A 20327-nucleotide genomic window follows, 5' to 3' on the forward strand; every position below is an offset into this window, starting at 1 on the left:
GACTTTGCACACACATTGGAATCAGAGTCGGGCACAAGTTAAAGTGTGTGTGTGGGGGGGTCTGGTGCACACTTATATGTGACCCTGGATCACAAAACCAGTCATAAGTCACACGGGTATATTTGTGGCAATAGCAAACAATACATTTTTTTTATGCCAAAAATCAGTAGGATATTAAGTAACGATCATGTTCCCTGAAGATATTTTGTAAATTTCCTACCGTACATATATAAAACATGTATTTTTGTGAGTGAATGCAGCCCAATCGCCAGAGGTGTCAATTCCAGGGGTCAGAAAGTAAAAGTCCTGCCATATGTTTATTCCACCCATTAACTCAGCCAGCTGATTTAACTAATTAGTTATATCTCCTGGCTGAAAAACGTCTCAGGTTACGTATGTAACCCTGGTTCCCTGAGAGGGTCGCTGCGTTGAGACGGACAAGAGGCCTGGAGAACCAATGACCCGCACATTTAGTAGGGACCTAGAAATACAACCCGACCTGGGGTGAAGAAATACTACCACCAAACCCGGTGCAAATCCAAGTACGTGCAGGCCTCAGCCTCATGTACCATGGAGAAGACGAAATTAAGGATCTCTCCTCAGAGATAACCCAGCAAAGAAACATTCATTACAGAAATCAAGTACTGTACCAACAGGGCAGAAACAAGATTCAGAAGGCGTTCTCTGCACCAGGCAGAGAACAGTTTCCATATTAATGCATATTTAGTCTTCTCGTTGAGGGAGCTCTAGACTGGAGTATGGTCTCCACGACCTCGGTTGAGAGACCTAAATCTATGAGCTGGGCCCCCTCAGAGGCCGAGCCCACAGTATCCATAACTCCAGAGCTCCCAAGAGCAAAGATATCGGGAAAAGCGTACAGGTGTAGCGTCAACCACACCTACTACATCACATCCAGTCCAAGCAGAGCTGGATGCGTGAGGGAGAACCACAAAGGGGAATGCATTGTACAAACGATGCAAAAGGTCGACTTGAGTCGACTTTTGACAGAAATACGTGCAGGAGACAGACGTGCTTGCATTGTTGTCGAATCGCATATTACTCCTAGAAAAGTGGTCCTCTACACTCTTTTTGGTGTTGAGCCGCAACCCCAACCTCCTTATGTGGGACAGAACGACATCTCGATGTCGAACTGCCAAAAGCTCGGACTGAGCTAAAATCAACCAATCGTCGATATAATTTAATACGCAAATGCCCTGGAGTCTCAGAGGAGCCAGCTGCATGCACGCATATTGTAAAGGTGCGGGGTGATAACCTAGGCCGAATGGAAGAACCCGATACTGGTATGCTTCGCGAATTCTGAACCCATTCCTATAGTGTGCAGCACCCACTGAGAAATATGTGGCAGTAGTTTCCACGTTGCCAGAAATTCTACTAGGGGAACCAGTCTCTCAAGACTGGCCTCAGGATTTGGTTGAACAGTCACTACGGTGCCCTGAAGCGGCGAACCGGCAGGGAACAACCGAACTGACCGTTCTAAGACCCTCCTCGGAGGATTGCATGGGGACGCTGCCACCTCGGTGCCCTGAACGGCGAACTGGCAGGGAACAACCGAACTGGCAGCGCTGCGACCCTCCTCAGAGAGTCGCACCCCAGAGGGCGCTGAGGAGAAATGATTTCTCAAAACCGTCCCTGCCCCGGAGGAGTCCTCAGAAGCCTGATAGCCTAGTTTTTTGCGACAGGACTTCCTGTCTAAGCTTTATTAGGGATGACGACAGTCCTCAGATCTTGCCTACCTCTAAGTAGCTTAGTTTCTACGACCCTCCTCGGAGGATCGTTGGAAAAAGCAGGCATCTCAGCACCCTGAAATGGCGAACCGGCAGGGAAACCGAACTGAATGCTCTACGACCCCCCTCGGAGGATCGTTTGGGGACACTGACACCTTGGTGCCCTGAACGGCGAACCGGCAGGAAAACCGAACTGGCAGCACTGCGACCCTCCTCAGAGAGTCGCACCCCAGAGGGCGCCGTGGAGAAACGATTTCTCAAAACCATCCCTAACCCGGAAGGGACCACCTTTAGAAGCCAGATAGCCTCTGCGTCAGGGCTTCCTCTTTGTCCAAGCTATTTTAGAGATAAAACAGTCCTCAGATCTTGCATATCTCTAACTGGCTAGACTGCTACCTCCACCCAGGTCCCCCTCGATTGTGGAGGACCCCAAATGGCGATACTCGTTTTGCACTCTGTGCTGCGAGGAGCTTAGTAGACCGAGACTGCTCCCGCCCAGCAGTCTCAGGAACATTAGATTAGTGAGGAAGAACCCTCTGGAACGCAGCTGAAAAATGTATATATATATATATACACTCACCTAAAGGATTATTAGGAACACCATACCAATACTGTGTTTGACCCCCTTTCGCCTTCAGAACTGCCTTAATTCTACGTGGCATTGATTCAACAAGGTGCTGAAAGCATTCTTTAGAAATGTTGGTCCATATTGATAGGATAGCATCTTGCAGTTGATGGAGATTTATGGGATGACATCCAGGGCACGAAGCTCCCGTTCCACCACATCCCAAAGATGCTCTATTGGGTTGAGATCTGCTGACTGTGGGGGCCATTTTAGTACAGTGAACTCATTGTCATGTTCAAGAACCAATTTGAAATGATTCGAGCTTTGTGCTTTGTGCACATGGTGCATTATCCTGCTGGAAGTAGCCATCAGAGGATGGGTACATGGTGGCCATAAAGGGATGGACATGGCCAGAAACAATGCTCAGGTAGGCCGTGGCATTTAAACGATGCCCAATTGGCACTAAGGGGCCTAAAGTGTTCCAAGAAAACATCCCCCACACCATTACACCACCACTACCAGCCTGCACAGTGGTAACAAGGCATGATGGATCCATGTTCTCATTCTGTTTACGCCAAATTCTGACTATACCATCTGAATGTCTCAACAGAAATCGAGACTCATCAGACCAGGCAACATTTTTCCAGTCTTCAACTGTCCAATTTTGGTTAGCTCTTGCAAACTGTAGCCTCTTTTTCCTATTTGTAGTGGAGATGAGCAGCACACCTTGGTGGGGTCTTCTGCTGTTGTAGCCCATCTGCCTCAAGGTGTGTGTTGTGGCTTCACAAAATGCTTTGCTGCATACCTTGGTTGTAACGAGTGGTTATTTCAGTCAAAGTTGCTCTTCTATCAGCTTGAATCAGTCGGCCCATTCTCCTCTGGCCTCTAGCATCAACAAGGCATTTTCCCCACAGGACTGCCACATACTGGATGTTTTTCCCTTTTCACACCATTCTTTGTAAACCCTAGAAATGGTTGTGCATGAAAATCCCAGTAACTGAGCAGATTGTGAAATACTCAGACCGGCCCATCTGTCACCAACAACCAAATAACTTTTTAGTGTTCAATAAAAAGTACCGTCAGATGAAATCCTGCAGGTGTCAGTGCTTTCTCTTCGTCCCTTAAATGTGGATTTCTAGTGCATTACTTGAACTTCTTAGGTAATATCTATCAGAATTTATATATAATAAAGCTCTCTACGAACTTGACGTGCGATGCCACGCTGACTGACATGTATGCGCATGAATCACTGTCACACACACGCTCAGAGTAAAATTTGGAAGTTACTGCATGAGAATAATAATGCATCACAATACACATAGTCTCACGTTTAGTTGTGTCTTTTAACTATTATAGTATTTCAAAGGGCAAAAACAGGAAATTTAATTATTGGCTTCAGGTCTACTTCTTCAAGTCAGCTGTCACTTTAGCGCGAGGCCAGTAGCACATTAGCTCCTTACAATCACATCGAGCACCTCAACTCCACCCACGTCCCGCCTTTTTGCCCATTTTCGTTTATCCGCGAGTGACGCACTGTGACGCGCTTCCAAGATGGCGACGAGCGCTCTTCAGAAACCTACGGGTGACGTCATGGACACTACGTCCATATTTTTTTACAGTCTATGGTCCCCACCCATGATATAACGTTGGCAGGGAACAACACAAAGCTGCTTGCTCTCTTTTGCCATAATATATATATATTGCAACTTGACAGACAACAATAAATATGACAAGGACAGAATACACAGATCGCTTGCTGAAGGCGCAGAAGCTGTCGCGGTCTGTTTCCAGGTGTGCTTTATAGCTTCCTGGTCTATGACATCACCCGCCTATGACGTCTCGCTCTTCCATTGGACTGATTATACACGTGCTTCACGACGCAATCACGCAGAGCGTTCCCACCGCGTCTCAACGCAGCTCGAGTTCCCTTGAAAGGGAACTGTGCTAATTAGCAAATCCAGGTGATTGGAACAAAATACTGAGGAGGAATTTTACTTTCTGAACCTGGACTTGACACCTCTCACAATCGCAAACATAAATGGACAAATTTAAAGGAGATTTTCTCAATGTTTCGATTTTTTTTGCACCCTCAGATTCCAGATTTTCAAATAGTTGTATCTCTGCCAAATATTGTCATATCCTAACAAACCATAAATCAATGGAAAGCTTTTTCATTCAGCTTTCATGTGATATATACATCTCAATTTTAGAAAATGGACCCATGTGTCACATTCATCACCTAGTTGTCTTCGCCTTTGTCATTATCACTGTCATCATCACTGTCTAGTGTTTATCCCTGTCTGGACTACAGCTCCCAACATCCTCCTCGGTCCACACCTGCACCCCATTCCCGACACCTGCAACCCATTATCATCTGTGTCACCTGGGCTCTCTTAATCTGTGTTCATTAGGGTGTGTATTTAAGGTCCTCTCAGTTCTGTGTTTGGTGTTGGTTATTGTTTTTTTGTATGGTGCATACTGTATCGCATGTTGGCTTTTTTGTTAATTAAACTGTTTATTGCATCTTCGTCTTCTGTGGATTCCTAAACATTATGTGACTGTTTTGAGATCCAGAGTCACATATGGTTGTATTTGAGGGGCTCTATACGCTTATTTCACGCAGCCGTTATTTTGAAATCTAAAGCAAGGCTCCAGTGGGAAGAAAACAGGAAGTGTCGTCTTTAATCATAGGAGAGTCACGAATGCGAAGGCGTATTGTTGTGTTTAATGTAGAAATTAGTTATTGTAAAAACGTACATACATTTCTTTCATACTTTAGACACTATACAGTGAAATTCATTTATAAATATTTTTTTTCCAGAAAGTAAAAAAAGAAGCAGGAACGAACTATATACATATCCTATATTGGATATTAACATCCAATAGTGTAAATCGTGGCAGCAGCTTCAGGTTGGTAGTCCAAGGCATTGTTGTTTATCTTTACTTCCGGGATTCTTCCCACCGGAGCCTCGCTTTCGATTTCAAAATAACGGCTGCGTGAAACAAGCGTATAGTGCACCCCTTTTCACCTAAAGTAACCAAACTTCATACACTTAAAGATCTTACCGAACAACTTTTGCACTCTTATACACTCTTATATTATCATTTACGCCACAAGTCATTAACGCCAGCCCAACAGGAAGTCAGCTATTATGGGTTGTTTTGAAAAACACACTTGAATTTGATACTCTTCATAGGGGATTCAGCAAATTCGGTCAGCACGAAGTCAAGACATTGAGTACACTAAATTCCCAGTGGATTTTTGATATCTCAAACAGGTTGGTCATGGTGAGGCAACAAATTTATGGTGAAAGAAATTAAACAGGAAGTGTGTTATAGCTTCTGCATACATACATTGACTGATTTTGATGAAATCTCAGCTAAATGTTCATTGTAAGCGGCGGATCACATGGATGGGACTATTGTGAGTCAAATTAATAGCACCAGCACCTGGCAGCAGGAAGTGTGTCACTTTCAAAATACTTTGAAACCGCCCTCTTTTTTGCCCATTTGCTTCAAACTTCGCTAGAATAATCTCAAGACACCACACATGTAGACCTGTGAAAGAATTTTTGATATCTTGAATACTTATTCTGGTTAATATTAACTAATATTAAGCTATTAATATTAAGCTAATATTCTTTTTAGGTGTTTTTGAGACTCTTTGCATGCTTTAAATTGCATGAAACTCAACACACACAGCAGAGTTGTAAGAGTTTTTTTTCATGTTGTTGAATTTTATGGCTCAACTAACTGGCAAGCAGTCTCCAACTTAGCCTTTGATCTCAATCTGCCTCTAAAGCTAACTTATGCATAAAAATCTATTTATTATACTTAAATTTCCACACAAAAAAACAAAACTCATGACATCAGTAAATACAGCATTGTTACATAAGTTAAATATTACCGCTTTAAGATCGCAACAAACTTCTAAGGTTCTGCTGATGTTTGGATATATATGCTACCATTCAAATGTTTGAAGAAGCCTCTGATGCTCACCATATATTTATTTATTTGATCAAAAATACAGTAAATATTGTCAAATATTATTACATTTTAAAAATAACAGTTCTCTATTTTAATATATTTTAAAATGTAATTTATTCCTGTCATGGCAAAGCTGAATTTACGCTAATTAAAGCTCCATTACGCTATTTCTTACATTTACATTTATTCATTTAGCTGACTCTTTTATCCAAAGCGACTTACAATTGCTGTATATGTCAGAGGTCGCACGCCTCTGGAGCAACTAGGGGTTAGGTGTCTTGCTCAGGAACACATTGGTGTCTCACAGTGGATTCGAATCCGGGTCTCTCACATCAAAGGCATGTGTCTTATCCATTGCGCCATCACCACCCACGCAATGGAGCCATTGATTCTTATTATCAATGTTGAAAACAATTGTGCTGCTTAACATCTGTGGAAACTAAGATGCAGGTTTTTTTTGATGAATAGAACGTTAAATAAAAACAGCAGCATTTATTTGAAATATAACTTTTTTTGTAAAGTTGTCAATGTCTTTACTGTCACTTTTGATCAATTTAATGCAGCCTTGCTGAATAAAATATTAATTTCTTTAAAAAACAAATCTTACTTACATCAACATTTTAAACTGTAGTGTAGTTAGTATACTTGTAATTATTTATAAGTCAGGATATAAAATTATAGACTATAAAATTAAATGCCATTAATAGTTGTATACAATTAGTAAGGATCATGGGACACTATCATTTGTCTTAACAGTGACATGATTGGATAATACAGTCTTTCAAATCTAGTAAGTGAAAAACAATAGCATTATTCCACAATAAAGGTTTTTTTTTTTTTTGCCCAAAGGCCTATTTGACAATGGACCTCTGGAACTATAGGTCATTAGAACAATGGCCTATTTATAAAAATAAGAGCTGCACCAGTCACTAAGTTATTATGTGGACAATGGTGCTGCCATGTACTATGTACTAGTTTTGTGCACCACACATGCCACCTAGTGGATGCCCACTATCATTTCAAATCACAACAAAAATAAGATGATTAAGATTTACAGGTTCCTTTATAATGGATGCATTGAGACACATGTGCGCTGCCAGAAAATTATAAACACTCACATCATGGTCAACACATAAAAATCCCACATAAATGCCAGCGACAACATGTCGAGAGCTGCCCTTGCAGGTTTGTAAAAGTACATGTTCTGCCATTTCCAAGAGTCTCCCACACACTCTAATAAAAAACAAAACAAAACAAAGCAACAAAAAAAACTTCATCTTCCACCTCACACAAAGAAGTTAATCCTCACATTTAAGAGTTCATTCAAGCATGTCATCATTATCAAGACACAACCTTCCTGGAAAAACAGCTGTAACCAGCCTAAGCTGGTTACTAGTTGCTCTAACTGGTCTTACAGTCTGTATGCACAGAGGATGAGGGTCCTATTAAACCAGAAAACCAGAGCTAGTAAGACCATCAGGTTGGATTAAACTAAATTTTTCAGCAGTAGAGATGGTGCAAAACCATGGTTATATTTAATTGCCAGTGAAGGCCTAAACAGACTCTTTAAAAGCATCTGCTAAATGTGTAAACTGAAGTTACCTTAAACAGAAAAGGAACCTGATACAGTGAACAAAAACTCTTGTTTAATTTGCATTACTATTAGTACACTTTTACATTTAAGTTAACTGAATTTTAATCACAAGTCTAATGGTATGTAGTAGTCTATTTGCTTGTTATTTATATAGTTTTGTGGGTCACATTCTGCACTGATATTGGGAAAACAAATTGATTTGAACATAGTAGGAATTGTTAAACATGACTGAGAGTACTGCATTCTTATTGGTAACTGGAAGCATTATCAAATTAGCCAAAACATTTCATTTTAAAAAACTGCAAGGGTGGGAGGGGATTTGTAGAAGTTTGTGAACGTTGATTGTTCCAGTTCTGCATGTGTGCCTGGTTATTTGTACTTTAGCAGCACAAGATAACTGGTCCCATTTTATATTGAGTGTAATGTAATAACATTTAAATTAATAATTTGATTCTGCAGATACATGTTTTTACATTATTTTAAAAAAATACCTGCATGTAATTACAGCTGTAATTAATTTCTGTAATTACATCTATAATTGCACTGTTTACCCTTCTCCTACAAGGGTCATACCTAACTATACCACAAAACCAGTCCCTGACCTTACCTATATCCCACCTTAATAGCAGCAAATGTGTTTTGCAATACAACATGAACACAATCAGTACATCGTAACTAACCACTTTTTTTATTTAAGTACAGTTAAAGACATCTAATATAAAGTGTGACCAAATAACTTTTTGCACAGAGACAAGGGGGGTTAAGACAGATTAAAATACAGATGACTGATTTCTCCGACACAAAGCAGCTGAGAGGCCTTTGACCTGGAATGCCTGAATGTTGAAAACAATGACTAATGTAGACAATCTTACCCAATGACACAACTTAATCACAAACCACAGAAAGCAAGAAAAGAGAAAAACATTAGAGTCTCTAGAGTTCATCCACCCTCATTTTAGAGTAGGCCTACTTGTGCTGTTTGTGTTGGATAAATACAGTCAGTGTCCAGTCAGTCATCTGCTTGAGTCATGGCTATGATGAAGAATAGATGTTATCAGCGCACAGATCCTCTCACACCGGACCTAGCAGCCCCATTCTGCTAAATGATGAGTTGGCCGAGATTACATGCGTTCATTGCTTATGCTTCACTATTCACCTTTCACACATTTATCCAAAAATCACATGGGACATAAACAACCAAGGCCTTTCATGAGCTTATAATTAAATCATCAAGCTAAATTAATTTTTTGTTGGTTTTGAAAACAGGATAGTCATAATTTTTCAACCACGTTTTCTCCAATTTCATTCTTCATGAGATGCAACACCAAATAATTAAATACTCACTCTGGTGAAACCACATGTCAAATTCTTCATGAGGAAAATTCAGTCAAAGAAAAAAAAAAAATGTGTTCACTCCTACCTAATTGTAAACCCATGGAAAATGTTTTGTCCAACACTTGGCACCGATCTTCCCCTTATGAATGAACTGTTATCAAAAACAGAAAAAGAATTACAGAGAGAGCACTGTCTGCAATGCTTTCCTCAAACTAATCCATTAAGAGGGTAATACAAAAGCATAAGAAGGGTCTGAAGCAACCATAACAGTCATAAATCTTTTTTAATCTTGCCTTTCTTTTCTTTCATAGTCAGTTAAAATGTCTTTCTTGTATACACTGTCAGTCATAGTTTTCAGTATTCATATGTTGTTGCTATACTGTCCATTTCAAAAAAAGGTTTATAAATATTTAAATTAAATTAAATATATTCGCAGAAGGATCAATAGTAGATTGTACGTACAGAAGAGTATAAATAATAGCGGAAGTCTGCATGTGCAGTGATCATACTGGGCCCTCTGTATACTAAAGCCATGTTTGTTTTCATCAGCTGCAGACAGAGCTGAGCCAGAAGAAGAGGACAAGTTGGGACAAGAGGCAAAAGATCCCCGAATAGGTGGAATCAAATTGAGGGTGACAAGGTTGTCTTACGTTGTCGCGAAAAAAAACATAATTACCCAAGGCTTTTTGGCCCGAAAAAAATATTAGTTTTACACACACACAAAAAAACTCGATCGTGTTGGGTGGTTTTATGTTCAGAATAGGACCGCTGAAACAAATTATAGGGCTGTATATTAACTCTTTACAGAGAATACTAAGGAATGTATTTATCTTTTAAGATAAACACTATGCCATTTAGACATGGAGGACATTGTGATCAAACGGGTTGCAATCAGCAGTTTGAAATTTATGACATCACTTGCCTACATAGGCTATTACACCATAACATCATAAAATAACTAGCCCATATTGTAACTAGAATTACAAGGAAGGCAGATTTTATAAATAAACATTTGTTTTTCCTTGTATGATATAAAATGTTCTGTGGTTGTTACTACCACAATTGCCGTTGCTCATATGAATGCTAATCCGAATGTGTGAAGTGAGCAATAGTATATAGCCTGTGGCCAATAGGTCTCTATAAAAATGCAAATAGGCTCATCCATGTTGATTTGCAGTGGGCTATACGAGCATCAAGTTGGCGCCTGCAAAAAAGTTTGCCTTTAGGCTCAATTGTCTCTTTAATCACGAGGAATCTGTACAACATGGAACATTTACAGTTGTCTCACTAAACTCCCTTTGAGGACAAAACTTCGATTTTTATCCACGCAGCAATAGGCTACTGAAACTAAATAATTAAATAAAAACAATACAAATACAATATTAGGCCTACTACTGAAGACAATAATAAATATTTTGTATTCAATGTAGGCTATGTACTGCCAACGATATTCTTTTGGCTATTTAGGTTACTATAGGCTACACTTATTAAGGGACGCAAAGTTGCTGCAACCAGACCATATGAGCAATTCCCGAACATAATATCAAAAGGAAATGTGCCCTTAACATTTTATATAAAAAGAAATTATATAAATTGCGCAATGTATCTCCACCTGGTTCGAAAAGATGCGGACTTCGCACACTTGCTGCAGTCAGTGACGCGTGGGATGATGCGCGAACGCCGAACAAAGGCGAAATCACGTGGCAGCGATTGTGAAGACAGCGGGTGCGTCCCGGGACTGTATAAAAGACCTAACGTCCCCACTACTTCTACACGGAGGAAAATCACACTTCTCAGGTGAGTAAAGCTCGCTCTTCACTAATGAAGTAGGCTAATCAACAACGTTTTACCTAACCGTTTACAGGATAACCAGTTTGTCAGTAAAACTATTGCTTAGCCTACTAAACTTCCAGTTAACGGTCACTGAGTATTGAACGCGTATTAGTGAAGCAAATCCTGCATGCATACTCGTATCTTCAGATGCGGTTTTGTTTTGTGTGCATTTTTAGAAGGAGCTTTTAAAGAATACTGTTCGGATTTTAATTAATAGCCTACATGAGAATTAATACGTTTAAATTTCCAATTTCCAAATGTTATACTTTCTGTTGACGTTGATCTGATTTGTTTCTCTTTAAAGATCTTATTATTATTATTATTATTATTATTATTATTATTATTATTTTGTGCCAGTGGTTTAAGATATTGATTTTTTTCTTGTGTTGGTCTTTCCTCAGGTGTAACTTGTCTGTCCATCAAAATGAGGTCTCTGGTGTTTATCTTTGCTCTGGCAGTTTTTACTGGTATGGGAAATACAATCTCCATTCACTCATGGTTTAGTTTTTCTATCTGTTTTGAATATCAGTGCACAATTAAATTTTTTATAGTGCATCTTATCAACTACTAGATCACATAATTTCTAAATGTCATCTTCTAAGCTTTGTAATCACTGTAAATTATCTAGTTCTCTCATTTGTGAATAACTTAATATGGCATTAAGTTAACGGCCTCTTCACACCCCTTGTAGGCTGCCATGCTCGTAGCCTGTTCCAGGCTGATGCCCCTCAACCCAGGTGGGAGGAGATGGTGGACCGCTTCTGGCAGTATGTGTCGGAACTCAACACACATGCTAACGGTGTGGTGCTGAACATCAAGGAATCCCAACTCAGCAGAGAGCTTGAGTAAATTCAGCAGCCATTTTAACATCTATCTACAGCACCATCATACTCATCCTCACATTATCAAATAGCATATTGTTGAAGCATTGTATGTGACCAGTGTTTTTTGTTTGTTTGTTTTCCAGTACCCTAATTGCTGACACCATGACTGAGTTAGGCTCATACAGTGAAAATCTTCAAACCCAGCTGTCTCCATACGCCTCTGACGCTGCTGGTCAGCTGACCAAAGACCTCCAACTCCTGGCTGGCAAACTGCAAACTGACATGACCGATGCCAAGGAACGTTCCACTCAGTACGTGCAAGAGCTGAAGACCATGGTGGAGCAGAACGCAGATGATGTGAAAGCCCGTGTCAACACATACACACGCAAACTAAAGAAACGCCTGAACAAGGACACTGAGGAGATCCGCACGTAAGTCTGGATGTTATTTCAGGTGGTCTGAAAGAATTGCAAGTGGGACTACTTGGGTCAAATGCAAGCTAAAAAAAATGTGGATAAAGCATTTAACTAATGAAAACATCGGTAATTATTTAAAGATATTAAATCTTCACTTTCTACAGCACTGTGGCAACCTACATGGGTGAGCTGCAGTCTCGTGCTTCCCAAAACGCTGATGCCGTGAAGGACCGTTTAGAGCCATACCTCACCCAGGCCCAGGATGGTGCCAACCAGAAATTGGGTGCCATTAACGAGCTGATGAAGTCCCAGGCGCAGGAGATGAGCGAGCAGTTGGAGGTCCAGGCTGGAGCTCTGAAGGAGAAGCTGGAAAAGACCGCAGAGGAACTGCGCACCTCCCTAGAAGGCCGCATGGATGAGCTGACCAGCCTCCTCGCCCCCTACTCCGAGAAGATCCGTGAGCAGCTGCAGATTGTCATGGACAAGATCAAGGAGGCCGCAGCAGCTCTTCCCACTCAAGCTTAAGAGCTCCACACTTATCTAGTGTTAACACCAAACAGAAACAGGAAGGGAGGTTTTGTGTTACTGAAATGTGCTTTTTTCCTTCTGTGAGAGGTTGATAAGTGGTTAAGAACCGGAGTCGACTGGACTAGCACTGTCCATTATTGGACAAAAGAATACCATGTACTCACCATGTTCACTTTCTCAGTATTAACCCACTGTCTGAGGATATACTTTCCATAATGTCTTTACAGTAGAGTCATTTTAAGATCAATCAACTTGTCATGGAAGTTATCTAAGAGATTTTTTTTCTAGTAAGTGGGGCCAACCTGGCACCATTCAAAATAAAACTCAAAAGTGCCTTCATCTGCTGAACTAAATCAGAATATATGCAAAGATAGCATTATTTTGTTAGCCTCAAATCCTCATATAAATGCTCATTTACTTTACATGCTTGTTCACCACTGTGTTTGAATGTGTTTGCAATAAATGTGCGTCCTACTACACAACTAGTTTCTCATTTGATTCTTGTCAAGTGTATTGCAAAGTTTATTTCTGTTCCAAGTTCCCACCAAACTCATTTTAACAATCCCACACACATCCCCAACACTAGAAAATGAAATAAAAAACACTTTTAAAGAAATGTAAACTTTTATTCAGTAAGGATGCATTAAATTGACCAAAGTGACAGTAGACATTAATAATTTTACAAAAATGTCTATTTCAAATAAATGCTGTTCTTTATGTTCATCAAAGAATCAATATAAAATATATCACTTTTTTTCACAAAAAATAACACAACTGTTTTTAACATTGATAATAAGAAGAAATGTTTCTTGAGCACCAAATCAGCATATTAGAATGATTTCTGAAGGATCATGTGACACTGAAGACTGGAGTAATGATGCTGAAAATTCCATCACATAGATTAAATTTTTTAAAATAGAATACATTAATTTCACATTGTAATAATATTTCACAATATTGCCGTTTTACGGCAGCCTTGGTGAACATAAAAGTGGAAGCTTGTTTCCAACACAAAATAAAATATATATATATCAGTAATAAATCAGTAATAATGCTGAAAAGTCCATCACAGGTATAGATTAAATTTTTAAAAATAGAATACATTAATTTCACATTGTAATAATTTCACAATATTGCCGTTTTACGGCAACCTTGGTGAACATAAAAGTGGAAGCTTGTTTCCGACACAAAATAAAAAAGGTAATGATGACTTTTTATCTCACAATTCTGACTTTATAATTCGCAATTCTTGATTATGAGATTTAAACTTTTGTTAGATAAAAAGCAATTGTTAGATAAAAAGTCGCAATTATCTTTTGAATGGTACCCCAGACTTTTGAACGTCTGCAACGTTTGCATCTTACAAATCAATGTAAGCTGGTTTGCATGTTATGTTAGCATGGTCTCACATTTCAGTGTTTGTATGTTTAGACTTGACTGCTCCACTTTTTATCAGTGTTTGCTATTTCGATGTAAACTTTGGATTCTATTCACCCCCTTATTCCCTCATTTCTAACTTCAGCTCACTGTCACGCATCTCTCTGGCTCCTCCTGCTTTTTCAATAGGACTTGTGTGGGCAAGATCAATCTGGTCACAGCTTTCCTTCTCCAGTAACCAGAGATTTAAACCATTCCTCAGTTCTGGAGTTCAAGGAAAGGTCTGTTGATGTTGGATTTTTAAATGCATTTTAATACATTATTATCAATTAGGTCCAAATAAAACCTTTTTTTTCATAGTGTGTGTGTTAATGTGTGTGTGTGTGTGTGTGTGTGTGTGTGTGTGTGTGTGTGTGTGTGTGTGTGTGTGTGTGTGTGTGTGTGTGTGTGTGTGTGTGTGTGTGTGTGTGTGTGTGTGTGTGTGTGTGTGTGTGTGTGTGTGTGTGTGTGCGTGCGTGCGTGTGTGTGTGTGTGTGTGTGTGTGTGTAGAATTGGGTTAACTCGTGAGCACAACTCATAACACTCTAAAGGCAAAGGTAAACTCTAAATTTGCATCCAAAGGGAATGTTTGAGACTAGAATATATGGAATTCGGCAGACCTAATCAGAAGAATTTTCACTGTTGTTCATTTACAAGAAAAACACAACAAAACAAACTATCCACTGGCCAAGACAGCTTATATGCACATTTTACTTTTCACGACTTGCATTGACAGAAACATTTGTTTTACATGATCCTTAATGAAAAAAATAAAAACGGGTAAAAAAAACCCATTATAAACACTTCCTTTCACCTTTTGAGAAGGATCCACATTTTCTGTTTTTTCTAGTAAACACTCTCCTCAAACTCTTGATGTACATAACTTTTTACTCGTAGATCCATGTTTCTCAGCTTTGATTGTCTCATGATCAAAGGGTCTGTTCTCAAACCGCTATCCTGTTTCTCTCTCCTGTCTCCCTGTCTCTATCTCTCTCTCCTGCTGCTTTGAATCTCAAGCAAGACATGTTGAGATCTGTTGCCAAATTCCATTTATTTGCCTGCGGGACTGCTGCATAAAGGGACATGCTGTGTCCCTGGTTATGTTCACTGTCTTTGTTTTTCCTTTTTAATCTCTGCTATCTTGTACTCACATCTGGATAAGCAACACACACAACAACAACATATGCATTGAGACTGCAAATAATGCACTACCAAACAAACAGTTTCATCTGTCTAGTAGTTGGATGTACATTTTACCAGAAGATTTCACCTTTCATTTCCCTCTCTCTCTTTTTTATTTTTTATTATTTATATCATTATAGTTTCAGTCTTTGTAACCTATATTGCTGTTTCCAATTTCTTATTTTGATCAAGTCCGTGTAGCTAATAAAATACTGAAAATTATAATAAGAAAGAAAATATTACATAACCAGGTTATTAAGCACCACTCCTGAAAAGATCTGCCATAATCCTGGTTACTCCCTGTTTTCCAAGGAAAAAGAGTCCCTTTCTTCACTATAGATGGATGGATTTGGTAGTTAGCTTGTGGTGAAAGAGAAATACCGCAACATTGCTTTAAAGTAGCAAACTGTGTCTCGATCTGAAGATTTTAGCTTTTAATCATGCAGCTGGTCTGGCAGTTTTATGCAGTCTTTCACAAACTAGCCCTGAAACACATCTATTATCTCAAAGGTCAAACAATGAACCTGAGATGGCACAGCATGTCGCCGACTATAGACACTAGGATGAGTCCTTCTATTCTCACATTAAATGAAAGACTGCGGTCCATCGAATATGTGAAACAAAGAAAAAGAAGTGGCAAATTATGCATGCATGCATGACAAGGAAAGCTGTAAGCTGTTAACAGGATTGTTTGAATGGCTTTGGTCTAAAAGGTGCAGCAAAGATTGCAAATTACTAAGAAAAGAACCCCCCCCCCCCAGACTATATGACTGATCAGATGTCAGCAGAGGTAACTGCAGATCACTGCTTCTTGGTGTGATCCCACATAAACATGATGTCCTCAATTGCACAGAGCCTCACTTCCCCTTTTTTGAGTCTAGACACTTTCAACACTTTGCATGCTGCACTTGAGCACTTTGAACACTTTTCTCCGTCAGCATTTTCTATCCCGATCAAGTCTTTTAATAGATGTACCATAGTACAAGAAAGCATGTTATTTTGCAAAAAAAGAGAAAAAAAAAATCAATAAAAGGGCAGAGATATCTTCTTGACCGAGAGAATAAAAAATACAGTTCACTGGCCGTTGCTCATCAAGACCTGCTGAGTTTGTGTGTGTACTTGGTATTCCTAACATTATGGGGACCAAACTTCCCTACAAGGAAAGTTATACCAGTAAATTTTGACCTTATGGAGACATTTTTTCAGTTTTTCAGGACAGATTTAAGATCAGTGACAAGATTGTAACTCTTTGCTTAGGAACTTAAAATGTAAAAATGCATACTATTTTAATAAATGCTAACATAATAAGTGAAATTAATAATTTAAGATATTTTAATGTTTTTGAAAAGAAATTCACTTATTTAATCAAAAATACAGTAAAAATAATAATACTGTAATAAAGGGGAAATATTAATACAATTAAATGGTTATATTTTTATATATAAAAAGTGAAATATTAACATACATAAAATATATTTTCTATTGTAATATATTTAACAAAATTATTCCACAGCAATTATACTGCAGCAGTCATTTACTCCAGTCTTCAGTGTCACATGATCTTTCAGAAATGATTCTAATATTCATGAAACATTTCTTATAGTTGTATATGTTGAAACATTATTTAATATGTTTGGAAACTGCAAACTGATACACATTTTTAAGGATCATTTGATTAATATAAAGTAAAAAATAACAGCATTTATGTTTTTCCAACAATTTGGACAACTGTCACTATTGACTAATTTAATGCATCCCAAATAAAAATATTTTCTATCAACAACAAAAAAATCATACAGACCTAAATGGTTTTAGTCTATGTACATGTGTCTATATTTCACAGTAAGAAAGTAAGTAAATAAATAAATCGATACATTTCCAGACCTGTAGCTTCATGAAAATGAAGTAAAACTTGGCATAAGGTGATGTGTTTGGGCATTTTAGCACAGTATGTATATGGCATAAAAACTCTACAGCATTGAACATGCAATACTTTATTTAATGCAATTAAGAAGGCTAGTGCATGACACTGGGTCAATAAAGTTGACTAGAGATCTAATCATCTTGCTGACCTAAAATCCAAAGGTGGGTTCAAAGCAGGCAATCCTGCATCTTTGTTATGCCATAGGTATGAAGCAAGGTTATGCAACTACACTGAGATAAACAACTTCAATTTACTTTAGTCCAAATCCAGTCTGTCTATCTCATGTTATGATGTGGCTAAAAGGTTAAAGAGCTGCAGAGTAAATCAGTGTGTCCTTACATCAAACAACAAAGCCTCCAGATACAAAACACACTGTTAGATTGACAGAAGTATGCTTTTAATACTGATAAACAACTAAAGCTAGTATTACAGCATTAGCTTTGCTTTACAGTCAGGAAGAATCTCTTTGCAGATATGTTCAGACATCCCGGGTGTCCAGAAAGATACATCATCATGTGGACACCCTTACAAAAAAGTATACTTCAAGTTAATTTTATGAAGTATAATTAAGTAATGTACAAGTATATTTGTAAGTATACTTTATGTAGTAAGTATACTAATATCAATGTGTACTTGTAGTAAACTTGTAAGTGTAGCCTATTTCAATACTGTTTGGGACTAAATTGGCCTACTAGTATATAAAACGTATATAAAAGTGTACGTTTAAGTGTAGGCTACTATAAGTGTAACAGTAGTAAACTTTAAGTAGACTACACAACTAGGTTTCTCATTTGTAATGCATCTGTACTACAAGTGAACTTATAAGTATAACAGTAGTTTACTAATTTAATACAAGTAGTATTTTTTTGTTTATGAAAGTACACACTTAAGTGTACTCTCAGTAAACTACCAGTTTAGTAGTTTATCTATAAGTATACTTGTAGGTTTTCATTAAGTGAACATAACATTTATAGTTATACTTATAGTTTACTATTTATATATTATTTTTGCAATTGCAGTATACTACTATCTTTAAATGTTGATATAATTTTTTTATACTTGAAAAATACCTTTAACTGTACTTTAATTTAAAAAAAAAATAGCTTCATGTATCCTTTTTTTAGCAACACTTGAATGTCGGTAAGTTTCAAAAATAAAGGCAACATTTTAAACAAAAAAATTTTGAACTTCAAGAAAATCACATTTTTGTCAAAGACTAACGTTGAGTTACACCTTGATCAGATTCAGAACGATGATCAAAACACAGATGGAGTAGCTCGAGTCCAACACCCCCAAAGCTTCACAGTAGTTTTCTCTTCATGAGTTCGACATTTCGTTTGGTAACATTAAGCTGTTTTGATTTACATGCTGTTTAATGTTTGATGATCACGTTATCTTACATTTGCGTGAACAATCTTCTATCACTTGTTTCAGCTTCTTCTTCTCCTGTGTTTTGGTCCTGAGATTATGTACTAGATGATGTGGCATAGCGCCCCCTACCGTATAACAGTGAAAACATGGATAGCTGGAAAATTCGGTCAATGGTGGGGAAAGTAGAATTAAAGTAGATCCCTATGTACATTAGCTACCAGTGGACTAGGGGACTGTTCGTTATTTATTTAAGGGGCCACCGGAGGAGTTTTGAGATCTGTAGTCAAAAAAGACATCGACCCTCCCTTCGCCAGTAATACATTTTTCTATGACCCTCCAAAACCCTGCGCTTGGCAAAGATGTTCAGATAGCCATTGTTTTTTTACAACCATGACTAACGACTAAACACCTGCTTTCTCATCTTACTAAGGCTGTAACGATAGACCAAACCTACAATTCGGTTCGTATCATATTTTTTTATTTTAGATTTAAAAAATATAATAATCATGTTTTCGGTGCTGATGCAGTGGTGACGCGTTCATGTAACAAGGGTGGCGCTCCCAATAAAGTAAAGCTGCCACAAAGAACCGGCAAAAGTAATGATTATGAATATGTCAAATATAGCAAGGAGAGATTTTAATTGTTTATTAATAAACAACTGTGTCAGTGTGTCGGCTTCAAGATTAAGTTGACGATGCGATGCTGACTCGCGATCTTCACAGTAACGCGCCAGAGAGAAATGCAGATTTCTTACGGATTACATAAGCATAGAGCAGTCTGTTTTTCGTTTTTAAATGTTCTGTTTAAAAGTAGTATTATCATTAAAAAAGTTTATGTTCTGTGGAGGCCGACCCTTCTTCATCCGGTTATTAGCATACTTTTGTTTTGCGCAGTGTAGCCTAATTTGTAGTATTATTGAAAAATATTTTGCCACCTAAAAGTTAAAGATTTGTTGTGTCACGTCACATGTGTATTTTGCTCATATTAAATATAAAACGCATGTGTAGACTGATATTTTTCTAATGTCTTGACTCCATTAAGGGGGTATGGATATATAAACAGATTCAGTATTAAATGCATTTTCTGATAATTTATATTTCAAGTTTTGACTGCAAATGTCACGTCCATAACGCTGGAATTGCCCAATTTTAAAGAATTTATCCTCAACTATTTTTTTTGGTGTAGGTCTGCGTATTTTATTATGTTAACTTAAAATAATTATAATAGTAATTTAAAAATGTGGTAGCCCTACGTCTAACACATCACACTCCACTGTTATGGTGGCAATTTCAGTAGATTTACTCACTAACATTGTTGTGGAAACGGCGCCTCAGTCCCAATACACTCAACGCACATTCATATCACATGCCGCGGTAGAGTTACACTCACAGGACACTGCACTTATTCGCAATCACAAAAGTACATTATTTGCTCGTGCTTTATAGCTATGCCGGGTAAACATTTCATTGGCGTTCTGTACATGGTGTACTTTTTCTGAGCGCGTACTGAAGTGTGCGCGCACTGTCAGACAGCGCCAAACTGGATTTTTGTTTGGTCAGACCCATCTGATAGCGATGGGGGACCGAGACCGAGAGAGCTGCATAAAG

At 38.3% G+C, this 20327-nt stretch overlaps 2 protein-coding genes across 4 annotated transcripts in view; both read left to right on the forward strand.

Moving 5' to 3' along the window:
- Positions 1–20327, forward strand: part of apoc2 (apolipoprotein C-II) — a 165241-nt gene that overhangs the window by 128032 nt on the left and 16882 nt on the right. The window lies entirely within an intron of this gene.
- Positions 10846–13306, forward strand: apoeb (apolipoprotein Eb). 2 transcript variants are annotated; one of them, XM_077211454.1, is made up of 5 exons: positions 10846–11023; positions 11461–11526; positions 11751–11904; positions 12027–12314; positions 12464–13306. In XM_077211454.1, the coding sequence occupies exons 2-5, from the start codon at positions 11484–11486 to the stop codon at positions 12822–12824; spliced, it is 846 nt and encodes a 281-aa protein (XP_077067569.1). In that variant the 5' UTR covers positions 10846–11023; positions 11461–11483; the 3' UTR covers positions 12825–13306. The 2 variants fall into 2 exon arrangements, with proteins under 2 accessions (XP_077067569.1, XP_077067578.1); XM_077211463.1 differs by having other exon boundaries at positions 10928–11027.

The sequence above is a fragment of the Siphateles boraxobius genome, unplaced genomic scaffold (assembly GCF_051911475.1).
Source record: "Siphateles boraxobius isolate OS27281-9 unplaced genomic scaffold, OSU_SipBor_1 12, whole genome shotgun sequence".
NCBI classification, from domain to species: Eukaryota; Metazoa; Chordata; class Actinopteri; order Cypriniformes; family Leuciscidae; genus Siphateles; species Siphateles boraxobius.